The sequence below is a fragment of the Nannobrachium achirus genome, assembly GCF_963921795.1.
Source record: "Nannobrachium achirus genome assembly, chromosome: 8".
Lineage (NCBI taxonomy): Eukaryota > Metazoa > Chordata > Actinopteri > Myctophiformes > Myctophidae > Nannobrachium > Nannobrachium achirus.
The window spans coordinates 7,546,748-7,566,521 of NC_137817.1; the positions used below are offsets into that span (position 1 = coordinate 7,546,748).

The 19,774-nt window shown below is 40.3% G+C and overlaps 1 protein-coding gene across 1 annotated transcript in view; it reads right to left on the reverse strand.

Annotated features, from left to right (window-relative positions):
- The window catches only part of dync2h1 (dynein cytoplasmic 2 heavy chain 1), a 557,731-nt gene that overhangs the window by 496,914 nt on the left and 41,043 nt on the right, over positions 1 to 19,774 (reverse strand). Inside the window, 5 exon segments of the mRNA XM_080731168.1 lie at positions 10,275 to 10,433; positions 11,057 to 11,227; positions 16,897 to 17,011; positions 17,545 to 17,700; positions 19,512 to 19,717. Coding sequence (XP_080587294.1) covers positions 10,275 to 10,433; positions 11,057 to 11,227; positions 16,897 to 17,011; positions 17,545 to 17,700; positions 19,512 to 19,717 — 807 coding nt within the window.

Below are 19,774 nucleotides of genomic sequence, written 5' to 3' on the forward strand. Positions count from 1 at the left end.
CTATCGAATACCTTAAGCGCACTCTTATATAGCTGTTCAATGGGTTTGAGAGTCGTTATACCTGCGCAAGACCAGTTTGTGAAACAGTACTCAATGTGTGATAGGATCATGCATTGGAGATACGATTTAGCAGCACTAACTGCCAAAAAAGGTCTGATTTGTTTAAAGTTCTGAAGGTTGAACTTGATTGTGTTTGTAACCTTTTTTACATGTTTTTTAAAGGTTAGGGTTGAGTCTAACATGACCCCGAGGTACTTGAACTCTGACACAAGTTCAAGTTCCTCTCCACCCAGAAACACATTTGATGATTCCATCACAACTGGTCTTTTGGAAAAAGCCATGCAGACCGTCTTTTTTGCATTCAGGAGCAGGCATGAGTCTGTAAGCCAGTCCTGAACGCTGGTCAGAACAGAAGTTAAAACCGTTGACACCTCTGCATAGCTCTTTCCATGAGTCAGTATAACAGCATCATCTGCGTACATCTGAATATGTACATCTTTACATACATCAGGTAGATCGTTTATAAACAGAGAAAACAGAATTGGTCCTACTATTGATCCCTGGGGGACACCAACCGAGCAAGTGTGATAAGGAGACTTGATGCCATTTATACTAACACACTGTTCTCTATTTGATAGGTATGATGTAAACCATTTGATGGCCTCTGGGGACAAGTTGAAATGTGTTAGTTTGGACAAGAGGACCTGATGGCTGACAGAGTCAAATGCTTTCTTGAAATCCAAAAATACTGCCATTGCGCATGGGGCTTTGTTCAAAGCACACTTTAACTTTTCAATGAATAAGCAATTTGCTGACTCAGTGGAGTGGAAGGCTCGAAACCCAAACTGCATAGGATGCAGAGGGGTGTAGCCTTTGTCTAGATGTTTAACAATAGACTTTACAATCCACTTTTCAGCCACTTTTGATATAACAGGTAAGATGCTTATGGGTCTATAGTTTGATATGTCCGTTTTTGAGCCAGATTTGAATATAGGTGTTATAACAGCAGCTTTCCACTGAGTTGGGACAGTGCATTTTCTTATGGACAGATTTACCAGATGTGTGATTGGTGCCACCAGAGAGTCAATATTTGTTTTAAGAAAGTTTGTGTCAAGCCCATGTGCATCTTTAGCTTTGGATGCTTTTAGTGATCTGACAATGTTTGTCACCTCGTTTTCTGTGACTTCCTCCAAATTAAAAATGGGGAGATCATTTTGAACAGGGCGTGGAACAAACTTAGAGGGTCTGAACAATTGCGTGATTTCATACACAGAGTTTAGAAAAAACAGCATTAGGTTGCTAGCAAGCGTGTGGGGATCTTTCACCAGGACATTATCTATTTTAAGTTCTAAGTTGTTATTATCCTGCTTATAGTATTTCCCTGTCAGTTTATTTATGTATTCCCAAACTTTTTTCCCATTTCCTCTGGCACTCTCTATGATGGAGATATAAAATCCAGCTTTAGCCCTCCTTAAGAGATTTGTGACTTTGTTTCTAGCATGTGTGAATAGCTGTCTGTCCGTTGTCAGGCCAGATTTTAATGCCTTTTTAAGCAGTAAATCTCTGGTTTTCATTTGATCTCTGCATTTTTTATCGACCCAAGGTAGAGTAATTTTTCTCCCTTTCCTCTGGTTACCACCTCTGGTGAAAGATTCCATTACTCTGCCAATTTTGGAAAGAAGGATATTACATCCGGTCTCAACATCATCACATGAGTGTAAATCATCCCACTCAAGCCCTTGTAGGGCGACCTCAAGGCTATGTTGCAGATGTTTTGGGATTGTTTTGACTATAGGCTGGGACTGAGCTTTGCTGAACGCCTGTTTTGAGAGTTTTCTGGAAAAGAATATGATGTTGTGATTTCCCTATTACACTTATGACCCTATGACACTATTACACCTATTACACTATTGAACTATTACACTCATGACCCTATGACACTATTACACTTATTACCCTATTACACTATTACACTTATTACCCTATTACACTATGACACTTATTTCACAATTACACTTATTACACTATGACACTATTACACCTATTTCCTTATTAGACTATTACACTTATGACCCTATGACACTATTACACCTATTACACTATTACACATATTACCCTATTACACTATTACACTTATTACCCTATTACACTATTACACTTATTACCCTATTACACTATTACACTTATTTCGCTATTACACATATTACACTATGACACTATTACTCCTATTTCCTTATTAGACTATTACACTTATGACCCTATGACACTATTACCCTATTACACTTATTACCCTATTACACTATGACACTTATTACACTATTACACTTATTACCCTATTACACTATTACACTATTACACTTATTGCACTATTACATATATTGCCCTATTACACTTTTACACTTATTGCCCTGTTACACTATTACACGTATTGCACGTATAACTTATTGCCCTATTACACTATTGACCCTATGAAACTTTAACTCACACGTTGTGAGATTGTAGATCGGCAATTTTGTAGATCGGCATTTTCTTTTTTTTTTGCAAATGTTTGGCCCAGGATAATGGATTTTGATTACCGCTCAAAAACAGTGATAAAGACACCACTGGCTTTTATGCATTGTTCTTGGTCATGCTATCACCATGTTATTACCATGTTATTACGTTATTTCCACTTTCCTGAGGTTCAATTCGTCCCTGAATGGCCCTACGTTGTCCAGCGTGACTGTCGGTAATGGAGACTTGCAGACTGCGCTTGTACATGTGACTATAGCAACAGTTTCCATAGTGTAGTGGTTATCACGTTCGCCTCACACGCGAAAGGTCCCCGGTTCGAAACCGGGCGGAAACATCTTTAGCTCTTTGATACGACCTTTGGTTGAAATTAATTGCATTGCTTTTAAGGCATTGTGTGAGCATGACTAGTGGTGCTTGTACTTTCATCCTGGTGGCAAAAACACTCCAGGCAACACTACCATGTTATTAACATGTTATTACCATGTTATTACCATGTTATTACCATATTATTACCATACTGGTGGCATGCCAATCCTCGTTAGTATAGTGGTCAGTATCCCCGCCTGTCACGCGGGAGACCGGGGTTCAATTCCCCGACGGGGAGGTTGCTCTTTATTGTTCATGGAATGTTTGCTCATTCAAAGCTTCAAAGGAGCTCTATTTGCATGGGGGGGTACATCATTGTGTATACAGAGCTCTGCCACATCGTATCATTAGTACTGTACCAGTAAGACGCCCTAAGGGCAAGAAGCGACTGTCAGGGCGCACGTAAACAACAGACTAACTTATTGCCCTATGACACTTATTTCACAATTGCACTTATTACACCTATTTCCCTATCACACTAATGACCCTATGACACTATTACACCTATTACACTATTACACTTATTATCCTATTACACTATTACACTTATTACCCTATTAAACTATTACACTTATTACCCTATTACACTATTACACTTATTGCCCTATTACACTATTACACTTATTACCCTATTACACTATTACACTTATTGCCCTATTACACTATTACACTTATTACCCTATTACACTTATTACACTTATTACACTATTACACTATTACACTTATTACACTATTACACTTATTACACTTATTACACTATTACACTATTACACTTATTTCACTATGACACTATTACACCTATTTCCCTATTACACTTATGACCCTATGACACTATTACACCTATTACACTATTGAACTATTACACTTATGACCCTATGACACTATTACACTTATTACCCTATTACACTATTACATGTATTACCCTATTACACTATTACACTTATTACACAATTACACTATTACACTTATTACACTATTACACTTATTACACTATTACACTATTACACGTATTACACTATATGACAATATTACACCTATTTCCCTATTACACTTATGACCCTATGACACTATTACACCTATTACACTATTGAACTATTACACTTATGACCCTATGACACTATTACACTTATTACCCTATTACACTATTACACTTATTACCCTATTACACTATGACACTTATTTCACAATTACACTTATTACACTATGACACTATTACACCTATTTCCTTATTAGACTATTACACTTATGACCCTATGACACTATTACACCTATTACACTATTACACATATTACCCTATTACACTATTACACTTATTACCCTATTACACTATTACACTTATTACCCTATTACACTATTACACTTATTTCGCTATTACACATATTACACTATGACACTATTACTCCTATTTCCTTATTAGACTATTACACTTATGACCCTATGACACTATTACCCTATCACACTTATTACCCTATTACACTATGACACTTATTACACTATTACACGTATTACCCTATTACACTATTACACTATTACACTTATTGCACTATTACATATATTGCCCTATTACACTTTTACACTTATTGCCCTGTTACACTATTACACGTATTGCACGTATAACTTATTGCCCTATTACACTATTGACCCTATGAAACTTTAACTCACACGTTGTGAGATTGTAGATCGGCAATTTTGTAGATCGGCATTTTCTTTTTTTTTTGCAAATGTTTGGCCCAGGATAATGGATTTTGATTACCGCTCAAAAACAGTGATAAAGACACCACTGGCTTTTATGCATTGTTCTTGGTCATGCTATCACCATGTTATTACCATGTTATTACGTTATTTCCACTTTCCTGAGGTTCAATTCGTCCCTGAATGGCCCTACGTTGTCCAGCGTGACTGTCGGTAATGGAGACTTGGAGACTGCGCTTGTACATGTGACTATAGCAACAGTTTCCGTAGTGTAGTGGTTATCACGTTCGCCTCACACGCGAAAGGTCCCCGGTTCGAAACCGGGCGGAAACATCTTTAGTTGAGCCCAAGGCTCAACTCTTTGATACGACCTTTGGTTGAAATTAATTGCATTGCTTTTAAGGCATTGTGTGAGCATGACTAGTGGTGCTTGTACTTTCATCCTGGTGGCAAAAACACTCCAGGCAACACTACCATGTTATTAACATGTTATTACCATGTTATTACCATGTTATTACCATATTATTACCATACTGGTGGCATGCCAATCCTCGTTAGTATAGTGGTCAGTATCCCCGCCTGTCACGCGGGAGACCGGGGTTCAATTCCCCGACGGGGAGGTTGCTCTTTATTGTTCATGGAATGTTTGCTCATTCAAAGCTTCAAAGGAGCTCTATTTGCATGGGAGGGTACATCATTGTGTATACAGAGCTCTGCCACATCGTATCATTAGTACTGTACCAGTAAGACGCCCTAAGGGCAAGAAGCGACTGTCAGGACGCACGTAAACAACAGACTAACTTATTGCCCTATGACACTTATTTCACAATTGCACTTATTACACCTATTTCCCTATCACACTAATGACCCTATGACACTATTACACCTATTACACTATTACACGTATTACCCTATTACACTATTACACTTATTACCCTATTAAACTATTACACTTATTACCCTATTACACTATTACACTTATTGCCCTATTACACTATTACACTTATTACCCTATTACACTATTACACTTATTGCCCTATTACACTATTACACTTATTACCCTATTACACTTATTACACTTATTACACTATTACACTATTACACTTATTACACTATTACACTTATTACACTTATTACACTATTACACTATTACACTTATTTCACTATGACACTATTACACCTATTTCCCTATTACACTTATGACCCTATGACACTATTACACCTATTACACTATTGAACTATTACACTTATGACCCTATGACACTATTACACTTATTACCCTATTACACTATTACATGTATTACCCTATTACACTATTACACTTATTACACAATTACACTATTACACTTATTACACTATTACACTTATTACACTATTACACTATTACACGTATTACACTATATGACAATATTACACCTATTTCCCTATTACACTTATGACCCTATGACACTATTACACCTATTACACTATTGAACTATTACACTTATGACCCTATGACACTATTACACTTATTACCCTATTACACTATTACACTTATTACCCTATTACACTATGACACTTATTTCACAATTACACTTATTACACTATGACACTATTACACCTATTTCCTTATTAGACTATTACACTTATGACCCTATGACACTATTACACCTATTACACTATTACACATATTACCCTATTACACTATTACACTTATTACCCTATTACACTATTACACTTATTACCCTATTACACTATTACACTTATTTCGCTATTACACATATTACACTATGACACTATTACTCCTATTTCCTTATTAGACTATTACACTTATGACCCTATGACACTATTACCCTATCACACTTATTACCCTATTACACTATGACACTTATTACACTATTACACGTATTACCCTATTACACTATTACACTATTACACTTATTGCACTATTACATATATTGCCCTATTACACTTTTACACTTATTGCCCTGTTACACTATTACACGTATTGCACGTATAACTTATTGCCCTATTACACTATTGACCCTATGAAACTTTAACTCACACGTTGTGAGATTGTAGATCGGCAATTTTGTAGATCGGCATTTTCTTTTTTTTTTGCAAATGTTTGGCCCAGGATAATGGATTTTGATTACCGCTCAAAAACAGTGATAAAGACACCACTGGCTTTTATGCATTGTTCTTGGTCATGCTATCACCATGTTATTACCATGTTATTACGTTATTTCCACTTTCCTGAGGTTCAATTCGTCCCTGAATGGCCCTACGTTGTCCAGCGTGACTGTCGGTAATGGAGACTTGGAGACTGCGCTTGTACATGTGACTATAGCAACAGTTTCCGTAGTGTAGTGGTTATCACGTTCGCCTCACACGCGAAAGGTCCCCGGTTCGAAACCGGGCGGAAACATCTTTAGTTGAGCCCAAGGCTCAACTCTTTGATACGACCTTTGGTTGAAATTAATTGCATTGCTTTTAAGGCATTGTGTGAGCATGACTAGTGGTGCTTGTACTTTCATCCTGGTGGCAAAAACACTCCAGGCAACACTACCATGTTATTAACATGTTATTACCATGTTATTACCATGTTATTACCATATTATTACCATACTGGTGGCATGCCAATCCTCGTTAGTATAGTGGTCAGTATCCCCGCCTGTCACGCGGGAGACCGGGGTTCAATTCCCCGACGGGGAGGTTGCTCTTTATTGTTCATGGAATGTTTGCTCATTCAAAGCTTCAAAGGAGCTCTATTTGCATGGGGGGGTACATCATTGTGTATACAGAGCTCTGCCACATCGTATCATTAGTACTGTACCAGTAAGACGCCCTAAGGGCAAGAAGCGACTGTCAGGACGCACGTAAACAACAGACTAACTTATTGCCCTATGACACTTATTTCACAATTGCACTTATTACACCTATTTCCCTATCACACTAATGACCCTATGACACTATTACACCTATTACACTATTACACGTATTACCCTATTACACTATTACACTTATTACCCTATTAAACTATTACACTTATTACCCTATTACACTATTACACTTATTGCCCTATTACACTATTACACTTATTACCCTATTACACTATTACACTTATTGCCCTATTACACTATTACACTTATTACCCTATTACACTTATTACACTTATTACACTATTACACTATTACACTTATTACACTATTACACTTATTACACTTATTACACTATTACACTATTACACTTATTTCACTATGACACTATTACACCTATTTCCCTATTACACTTATGACCCTATGACACTATTACACCTATTACACTATTGAACTATTACACTTATGACCCTATGACACTATTACACTTATTACCCTATTACACTATTACATGTATTACCCTATTACACTATTACACTTATTACACAATTACACTATTACACTTATTACACTATTACACTTATTACACTATTACACTATTACACGTATTACACTATATGACAATATTACACCTATTTCCCTATTACACTTATGACCCTATGACACTATTACACCTATTACACTATTGAACTATTACACTTATGACCCTATGACACTATTACACTTATTACCCTATTACACTATTACACTTATTACCCTATTACACTATGACACTTATTTCACAATTACACTTATTACACTATGACACTATTACACCTATTTCCTTATTAGACTATTACACTTATGACCCTATGACACTATTACACCTATTACACTATTACACATATTACCCTATTACACTATTACACTTATTACCCTATTACACTATTACACTTATTACCCTATTACACTATTACACTTATTTCGCTATTACACATATTACACTATGACACTATTACTCCTATTTCCTTATTAGACTATTACACTTATGACCCTATGACACTATTACCCTATTACACTTATTACCCTATTACACTATGACACTTATTACACTATTACACTTATTACCCTATTACACTATTACACTATTACACTTATTGCACTATTACATATATTGCCCTATTACACTTTTACACTTATTGCCCTGTTACACTATTACACGTATTGCACGTATAACTTATTGCCCTATTACACTATTGACCCTATGAAACTTTAACTCACACATTGTGAGATTGTAGATCGGCAATTTTGTAGATCGGCATTTTCTTTTTTTTTTTTGCAAATGTTTGGCCCAGGATAATGGATTTTGATTACCGCTCAAAAACAGTGATAAAGACACCACTGGCTTTTATGCATTGTTCTTGGTCATGCTATCACCATGTTATTACCATGTTATTACGTTATTTCCACTTTCCTGAGGTTCAATTCGTCCCTGAATGGCCCTACGTTGTCCAGCGTGACTGTCGGTAATGGAGACTTGGAGACTGCGCTTGTACATGTGACTATAGCAACAGTTTCCGTAGTGTAGTGGTTATCACGTTCGCCTCACACGCGAAAGGTCCCCGGTTCGAAACCGGGCGGAAACATCTTTAGTTGAGCCCAAGGCTCAACTCTTTGATACGACCTTTGGTTGAAATTAATTGCATTGCTTTTAAGGCATTGTGTGAGCATGACTAGTGGTGCTTGTACTTTCATCCTGGTGGCAAAAACACTCCAGGCAACACTACCATGTTATTAACATGTTATTACCATGTTATTACCATGTTATTACCATATTATTACCATACTGGTGGCATGCCAATCCTCGTTAGTATAGTGGTCAGTATCCCCGCCTGTCACGCGGGAGACCGGGGTTCAATTCCCCGACGGGAGGTTGCTCTTTATTGTTCATGGAATGTTTGCTCATTCAAAGCTTCAAAGGAGCTCTATTGGCATGGGGGGGTACATCATTGTGTATACAGAGCTCTGCCACATCGTATCATTAGTACTGTACCAGTAAGACGCCCTAAGGGCAAGAAGCGACTGTCAGGGCGCACGTAAACAACAGACTAACTTATTGCCCAATGACACTTATTTCACAATTGCACTTATTACACCTATTTCCCTATTACACTAATGACCCTATGACACTATTACACCTATTACACTATTACACTTATTACCCTATTACACTTATTACCCTATTACACTATTACACTTATTACCCTATTAAACTATTACACTTATTGCCCTATTAGACTATTACACTTATTACCCTATTACACTATTACACTTATGGCCCTATTACACTATTACACTTATTACCCTATTACACTATTACACTTATTGCCCTATTACACTATTACACTTATTACCCTATTACACTATTACACGTATTGCGCTATTACACTTATTACCCTATTACACTATTACACTTATTGCCCTATTACACTATTACACTTATTGCCCTATTACACTATTACACTTATTACCCTATTACACTATTACACGTATTGCACTATTACACTTATTACCCTATTACACTATTACACTTATTACCCTATTACACTATTACACTTATTGCCCTGTTACACTATTACACATATTGCACTATTGCACTTATGACTTATTGCCCTATTACACTATTGACCCTATGACACTTTAACTCACACCTTGTGAGATTGTAGATCGGCAATTTTGTAGATCTGCATTTTTTTGTTGTTGCAAATGTTAGATTAGATGATTGTTAGATTAGAATGATTTCTTTGCTCACAATTATCGTGATATGAAATGTTCATATCGTCCCATCCCTGATTGATTGTGTACCTGGCTGACAATGTCCTTCCAGTCCTTGATGAGGGTGAGCGTGTGTCCCGTGCTGTCCGTGTACTCCGTGAGGTTGAAGGCAGCGGCCGCGCCCCACAGCTCCAGCTCCCTGAGAGCCTCCCTGATCGTCACCTCGGCCTGCGCACGGCTGTTCAGGTCCTACACGCGCACGCACAGACATGCGCATGCACACACACACACAAACACACACACAATTTATACCGACCTACTGTAGATTGGTGCCGATACAGGACAAGCAATAATATGCATATTAGATCTTTTGCATGGTGTGAGTGTGTGAGCTGCCGTTTTATTTGGGCACAAACTAGGGGTGTAAGGATACATTTTAACTGTGATACGATACGCATCACGATACATGGTTGACGATATGATACATGGACGATATTGGTTCATTCATGGCGATACGATACGATTCGATTCAATGATTTAAAATCGATATAGTAACTATTTAGCAAAGAAATTTAATCTGTGTGAAACTAATTCTATTATGGAAGTAAACACTGTGATTATCTAGCAAATACATGGACTTTATATTTCAACCCACCTTGACATGAGCATTGCAAAACGATTCGATACCGATTACCGGATTTTAAAACGATACGATACGATACAAAGCCAAAACGGCACGATATTTTGCTTTTGCAAACTATATATTAGATCATTGCAAATTAAAATAGATATTTCGATTCAGTTACTATATCATTACACCCCTACCGCAAACAAACACACACACACAGTGTTGGGGAATGTTAATACAGTACCTTGAGTTCCAGGGCCTTGTCTATGATGGTCTGGGCCACGTTGAGCAGGTGGCCGAAGGTCAGGTTCTCCAGGGTGGTCCCCCTGGGCAGACCCAGCAGACGGAACATGTCCAGCCAGTGGTCCTGGGACAGGTGCTCCCCACGCACGTACTTCAGCACCGGAACCACGCTCTGGGCCCACACACAGTGAACCAAAGGTTAGTTTAGGACAGGTGCTCCCCACGCACGTACTTCAACACCGGAACCACGCTCTGGGCCCACACACAGTGAACCAAAGGTTAGTTTAGGACAGGTGCTCCCCACGCACGTACTTCAGCACCGGAACCACGCTCTGGACCCACACACAGTGAACCAAAGGTTAGTTTAGGACAGGTGCTCCCCACGCACGTACTTCAACACCGGAACCACGCTCTGGACCCACACACAGTTAAACCAAAGGTTAGTTTAAGTGACTAAAACAAGCGTCTTCAACAGGGGGTCCGGGACCTCTAGGGGGTCCTCAGAGTTACTGCAGGGGTTCCTCCAAATCTTTGTGTGATAGTAACTTTTTTCTCCTTTTTTATGTTAACCACTTGAACCCTAGTGTCCATATTCTGAGAACTTCAGCCAAAAATAGCAGATCTACAAGCTCACAACGCCTCGCGCTGCGAGGCGTTGTGAGCTTGTAGATCGGCTATTTTTGGCAAAGAATTTTGGTGTAGAGGGGAAAAAAGAGCACACTAAGTACAGAGTGAAAGGTCAAGTTTATTAAGTATTGACTGTTCAAGTGGTTAAATATCTGACAACACAAATTGACATGAATCCAAAATACACTGATGATTTTGCTGTCAAACGATTAAACTATATGGAATCTATGAAAAGGTTGTAGGGGTCCCTGCTTCATCTCTCTCTCAACTAAGGGGTCCCTGGCCTGAAAACATTCAAGAGCCCTGGACTAAAACTAATGTATTTCATTAGTTTTAGTCCAGGGCTCGTCAAAGACTTCCAAATAATGGAACCCTGCTTGGCACTCAGCATCAAGGGTTGGATTTGGGTTAAGAGATTCTACCTAATGGGCCTCATTGCTTGGCAAGTATCTATGGTACCCCCATCCCCTTGTCACCAAAACTCTGCGCCCAACGTGGGGCTCGAACCCACGACCCTGAGATTAAGAGTCTCATGCTCTACCGACTGAGCTAGCCGGGCCTTCTAGATACACGTTACACCCCCGATTTAGTTTGACCTTTGGCATCTTGAAGTGTGAAGACTTTGCACTGACACCAACACCCATCCACACACACACACCGGCCAATAGTTTCCCCACATGCACGCGCAGGAACGGAATAGTGCTTGCGCGTGTGCATGTTAGAATGCGTCCCCATAGATACGAGTGACGACTCGCCCTATAGCCTATCTAATCAAAATGGCTATTTGCATAACAAGTTTCCCAGGTTAACAGTGAGTGGTGTGAGCGCATCCCCCCTAGATTCACAAGCCCAAGTACCCTATTCATATGGATATGCCTACTTTAACACCTAGGCTACTGTAGGTGCATGTGTGTGCGTCCCGGCCCCGGCGGCACGAGGGGGACGCCTGGGGCCCATCCCCCTCACTCGGACCGCCCGTCCCCATCAGTGAAACCTGCAAATACTCGAAAACAAAGGCAAAACACTAATTTGCATAGTGATCGCAACCTTAAGCTCACGGACGGCCCCACTGGCCATTGAGTCCTGCTGCCAGCCCTGGTGCGTCCTCATACATGGCTCCATTACTGTGGTGTGTAGGCTACTGTTTGAGATTCGTTCAGAGCAAACTTTGTTTCTCTACTGTAGCGCAGTATTTTCTAATTGAATTAAATGAAACTAGAAAATAAGTAGCAATGCAAATGTAATTAAGACTAGAAAACATTGTTTTGTTTTCCCACCATTAGATCTGCTGACACCCGTTCTTTCTAAATAGCCTTTAGAGGCGTGTGCACGACGTCAATAAATGACCGTCCGCCCTGAAAAGAAAATACCAAAGCACCACTGCTGACATCTCCTGTGGTTCCATGGTATCGGTCTCTGTGCACCTACCAGAGCACCGCAAGAGCTGCAACCTTAAGTTCCCACGAACCTCGGTGAGGAACAGAAACTTCCAATGCCACCGATCACGTGACGTGTGTCACCCCTCCGCTGTGGTCGGATTCCCTCATAGTGTCCTCAGACCAATTTAACTTCAGCCAATAAACAAGTTTCCAACTCTTAAGCCCTGTATTGTTTCGGCTAGGTGGAAATCAATCGAAAAGCTTGAAGCTTGCCACAAATCGAGCTTGTAGATCTGCTACTTTTGATGCTTTCGTGTGATGCTGTAGTATGATCAATTAGGGCATCAATTTACAAAAAAACACAAAATGTTATATATATATGGATATGGATATAAGAGGTTTATGCCTGATAGCAAAGGTATACTTAGTTGGAGTATACTCCTGTTTTCGGATTGCAATGAATGTTGCCCTCCAAGAATATGCACGTTATGGTTCAAGTGGTTAACAACGACAGGAGTTCCCCTTTCTGTCAAACTGTGAACGCCCTACATCAGTTCTGTAGAAATGGCTATAGTGTGTGCCAGCGCCTACGTCATTGTAGTCCTTAGCGGCCATTTCTTGGGTAAAAACACAGGTGTTTCAATTGTTTGATTGCATAGAACTAATGCTATAGTCTAATCAGAACACCTGTGTAAGGCTGTGTTTACCCAAGAAATGGCCGCTCTTAGAACTACATTTGGCACACCCTATAGGCATTGCACCAAGCATAGCGCTGCTAATCTGTTCAGACAGGCTGGCATAAGGTCTCATTCTAATAGTCAATTCAAAAGATGTGCTAGATATTCAGTTGTTTACAAATCTGGACATACGGTATAAACCCCATTCTGGGTAATTTGTTCATTGTCATCCATTCATATGTATTTTAGGCTTTATTGATTCATTAAGTTTTTTCTGTTTTTACATTCTATTCTCAGTACAGCAGCCATACAGTGCACACGGTCAGTGGTTGCTTGTTGAGTATGAAATTGCATTACTTGTAAGAACTAACTTCCATACATAACACCCAAAACCCTAGCCTGGCGTTGCTCATACTAATTCCTCACTGCGTGTTGGATATTAGTCTGGACTCGGGAGCAGAATTTTCATTTCCAAGGGGTGGTTTAAAAAAATGTTAAGTTGACTTGCTCTTAATTGCTCCCTCTGAACTTCAAAGGGCTTGTGAGCTGCTGTAATTGATTGAGCCATACAAGTGTCAATAGCTCGTTAGTCACTGAAAGCATCAAAGACTACAATCTGTTTGATGTCTGTAATAAGAGTGGAGGGGGGAATGTGTTTGAATACACACAGACTCGCCTGATTGGCTGAATGGTTTTGAACCAGGCCACCACCCACCATGTGCCCCAAGCCTACATTCCTGATTGGAACACCACTACCAACAGGGGGTGGTGTTGTGCAGTCTGGTTTATTAACCAGGCTACCAAAACCCCACACTGTAGAAACTTTACTACATTGCCAATGATATGTGTGTGTGTGTGTGTGTGTGTGTGTGTGTGTGTGTGTGTGTGTGTGTGTGTGTGTGTGTGTGTGTGTGTGTGTGTGTGTGTGCGTGCGCGTGTGTGTGTGTGTGTGTGTGTGTGTGTGTGTGTGTTGGTGTCAGTGCAAACTCATTACACTTCAGTGTGAAGATGTCTCACCCTGGTCTCACCGCTTGCCTCCTTTTTCCATACCGCTCCACCTAGCCCCCACCCCCGCTAACCCCCGCCTCCCCATTCTCCCTCTCTGTCCAAGACCTCACTCAGAAGGAAATGGAACGAAGAAAAAGTCCTGCTGCTGACAACATGATGCTTTATTTACTATAGTTAGACTACTTTTTAGATTTTGATTATCATTATGACAAAACACTTCTGTCATAATCAATTTCGGCCGCGATGCGACGCATTTTGCACTCGGAACAAAATGAAATGAAGCAAAACACGGCGCTCACTAACAAGGGGAAAGAGAGGCGCTTCTCTGTGAAAACAATAACAAATAGAACATAATTAAGCGGCGATAAAGATAACTATATCGATAATTAACAACAACTGCCGTCTACTGCCGTCCTGTTGTCCTGCTGTTGACAACATGACGCTTTATTTACTAGTTACTTTTTAGATTTTGATTATTAGTCTATTATAAAACACTAAAGTCATAAGCTAGCTAATCAATTTCGGCCGCGATGCGCACTGCATGATGCCGTCACCCTCTTTAGTTGAGAATTTGTTTTTAAAACACTATTTTTACCCGGTGGGAATGACGCTATAAAATAGCCATGTTGTCATTTTATTGCTATTACAGCACACATTTGTTATTTTCTATTGTGCTGTGATCAATTGCATGTCTATAATGTAAAACTCACACGTGTGCGCTGTGGACTGGGACGGTGGGACAGAGGAGGGAGAACGGGGAGGCGGGGGTGGGGGCTAGCGGGGGTGGGGGCTAGGTGGAGCGGTATGGAAAAAGGAGGCACGCGGTCTCACCCCCCAAGAGACCAGTCGGGGGGTGTATCGTGTGACAAACAGATGGGGGGTTGTATCATTTGACCAGCAGGCCCGGCTAGCTCAGTCGGTAGAGCATGAGACTCTTAATCTCAGGGTCGTGGGTTCGAGCCCCACGTTGGGCGCAGACTTTTAATGACATGTGGGTGGGGGTACCGTGGCTGAATAGGAGAAGCTTTCCAGCCCCGTTCAGGCAGACACCCAACCCCTAACTGCCCCCCGTAGCGCTCTCTGCTCTTAATATTTAGGATTCTAAGCAGGATAATACATTCTGTGCCATGTGGTTAGTGGTGTAAAGTAACAAGTACTGTACTTAAGTACAATTTTGCGGTACTTTTACTTACTAAAGTATTTCTAATTTTCTACTCCAGTACATCTCAAGGGCAATTATTGTGCTTTTACTCCACTACAATTACCCGTAATTGCTGGACTATAAGCCGCACCTGAATATAAGCCGCACCAGCTAAATTTAGAACAAAAAACAAATGTTTACATATATAAACCGCATCTGACTATAAGCCGCAGGTGTCTTCCCTGCTTCCCACAAGAGCGCCCCTGGTGGCTGTTAGCTGTATAAATCTATATATAAATCCTTGTTAAAGACCATTGTAAAACTAACTAACTGGCCGTTAGCTGTAATAATCTCTATATAAACCGCACCGTGGATAATTATTACAAAACATTAACCATTAGCCCTATATACCTTTCGGCCATTTGAAAATAGACGATCTACAACTCACAATGCGTCGCATCGCAACACATTAATGTGAGCTTGTATATCGGCTATTTTCAAATATTTTGATAGGCCTACATTTGAAAAATTCTGCATAATGAGAACTTTCTACTTTTGTACTTTAAGTACATTTTGATACCAATACTTTTACCCAAGTGAATTTTGAATTACGGACTTCTACTTGTAACATTAACCCTAACACTGTCCTGTTCAGGCGAGGACGCAGCCTGTCTTTATGAGCGAGGCGACGCAAATGCGGGATAGGCAACTTGTGCGGGGGGAGGGGGGGGTCTTGCACGCAGCCCTCATAGATAGACTCAGACCCACTCAGAAAACCGGTTGTGTGAATTAATGGATGGGGAGGCAGCAGCAGGGCTAGACTCACTTCACACTTCTCACAATGAAACCGCACTCAGACGATTTGCAATTTGAGAAAATGTGTATTTTGCATTCTGTCAGCCTTGAGTAAAGGAGGGGCTGCCTCGCCGAGGGGAGGCAGTCGTTACTCGAGGGGAGGCGAGTGCCTGTCCTTGCCTAACGTAGTTCCACTGCTGGTCCTGTTGCTCACCTTGTATTTGTCCACCTCCGCTTGCAGTTTGACAGACATGGTGGTCGGCGGCTCCACCTTCCTCAGTCTGTCCTGCCAGCTGAACAGAAACTCCTCAAACACGTAGGTCTTACTCCTGCAAACACACACACGCACATGCACAAACATTAGTTTTTTTTTAGTTTTTTTTTTTTATGTCGCTTATTCAGAGCCAGTCTCGCATTTATTGTAAGATAATGGTATTTGTGTGAGGATTTTTCCCTTCTTCACAGAAGAAGAAAGCATATAAACAGAGTTGGCAAAACAATTCCTGTGTATTTACTGTATTTACTAATCTTAAACATCTTATACTCTCTAGATTTAGTCAGCTTGTACTTGGACTGCTTTTTGCCTGTCCACACCAGATGTCTGCTCCAAAGATAGCACTATATTGTCCTTAAGAGTTACTACAGGGGGGCTGCCAAATCTTGTGATAGGATAATTCTTTTAAATTAACAACTTGAACCCTCGCATCCCTATTCCGAGGAGAACTTTAGCCCAAAATAGCAGATCTACATGAGAGCCCTGCTTCATCTCTCTCTCAGCTAAAGGGGTCCCTGGCCTGAAAACGTTGAAGACCCCTGCTCTAAACCATGAGCTTAAAGCCCTGAGCCTAAGGCCCTATAATACCTGAATGTGATCCAGTCTTCCTGGGCCTTCTCTGTGAAGCCCTGCATCCACTCCTCATACAGAGACCAGGTCACCCTGCACTCCTCCATGTCCCTGATGGTGTCCTGGGCCAGAGAGAAGTCAGGGACATCCAGAGAGAAGTGGGCACAGTCCTCACTGAGGGGAGGGAGGGGAGGTACAATGTTAACACTTACGTTGCAATCATTTTTTCTCCTTAAAAGTCCAAGATGCCATGGTCTCTTTTTTTTTCTTCAAAAACGGCCCAAACTCAGGAAACTCGGGGTTGGCACAGGGGTGGTACCAATACAAACTCAGGAAACTCGGGGTTGGCACAGGGGTGGTACCAATACAAACTCGGGAAACTCGGGGTTGGCACCAGATGTGTTAATATCAGAGCATTTTATAAAAGTTTCCTTTTCATAAACAGTCTATAATTTCAGAACATAGACGATTTAGGTCGCAACACATCGTTTTGTAAAGTCACACGTTCCAAACTTGTAGATCGGCTATTTTCGGTGGATGTTCACCACCGAATAGGGTCACTAGGATTGAATGAATCACAACCAGTATTTCAAGAGGAAAGATAAAGGATGAGACAGAGAGCCAGAGAAAGAGAAAGACAGATTAGCAAGGGGAGTAAGGGAAAGTAAAATGAATGCGAGGAAGGGGAGGAATTTTTTTGCAATTCTTTCAATATTCTATAAGTGTATTCAGCATCCTTCTAAGGTTTTTTGAAAAAGATATGTTTCTATGTCGGCGGTGCTCAAACATTTTCATGTGAAGGACCCCCAAAATGATATGTATTTGGCCATGGACCCCCCATCTCAAAATATTGTATCGGGGACCCCCCAGAAGCAAATATTTTAGTTACCAATGTTGAAAACCAATGTTCGCTTTAAAGAAATATATATATATATATTTTTCAAAAATATCAGATCTACAAGCTCACAGCGCGGCACCCGGTGCCGTGCTGTGAGCTTGTATATCTGCTATTTTTCAATAGTTAAAGCTTTCAATAATTCTAGGCCTAAATGAGTTAAATGAGTGAGAGAGATAGAAGAAAAGGAGGAGAATGAGACAAGGATACGGAGAGAAGAACCAACAGAACAAATTGGGGGAAGAGTGAGAGAAAGAAAGAGACTTAATGGCTGCATTTTGTTTTAATGAGTCTCTCTATTAAATGATAATTCCTCAGAGTGTGATTAATCACAGACAGGGAGAAAGGCCTAATGTGGGTCTAATGTATACTAATCTCATCTCAAATGTATTAATTTATCTTCCTTGTGTCCTTTGTTCAATTCATGTTCTGTATGGCTGAATCATTATTGATCTGGATCAAGGAAAAGCCATTAAACACTTTGAGAAATGACACAAAGCACTTTATCAACTCTTTGTAACAACTCCAAAAATAAACCAAGGTATTGGAGCTATTCCACTATTAAATAAACTATTTATTATTGATTAATCTACAGATTCGTTTTTTCTTTGTAATATTGATGCAAGTTTTTTATGACATTCTTTAGGTAAATGTATGTTTTATATATCAAATGACCTAATTTGTTTTATTTTTTATAATTGACTAAATGGATTTGTCTGATTAACCACTCATGCTCTATTTTATAATTCGTCATAATTCGTATAATTTGTACGGAAAGCATCTGTCACACTTTACATTTTAACCACTTTAACCATTATGTTATACTTTGGCGATTAAAAAAATCAAGTATACAAGCTCATAGAATGCCACACTATGAGCCAGTAAAAATCACAGAAGGATTTAGAAGACAGCAGACACTTTTACGAGTTTTCACAAGTAGCTGATCTACAAACTCGCAGTGAGTAATACAAGCCACGCTGTGAGCTTGTATTATCTTCTATTTTTTAATAGTTAAAGCATACAATAGTGCGTAATAATGCGTTCAGGCCTAACCGGGCCTTAACACGTTAATAATAATGTGTGAACTCACAGCAGCTTGGTGCGCACCAGCTCCAGCTCGCTGAACTCCTGCTGCTTGTCTCTGATGGTCTGCAGACAGGCCAGCAGGGCGGCCTGGTCGCCCGTCTCCAGCACCTCGTCCTTGGGCTTCAGCTGCTCCCAGCGCGCCCTGAAGCGCTCCAGCTCCGCGCGGTACGCCTGGATGCGGGCCTCCGCGTTGCTGCGCATGGCTTCCACCTGCACGCACACACACACACACACACACACACACACACAGGAGACACATGTGGAGGG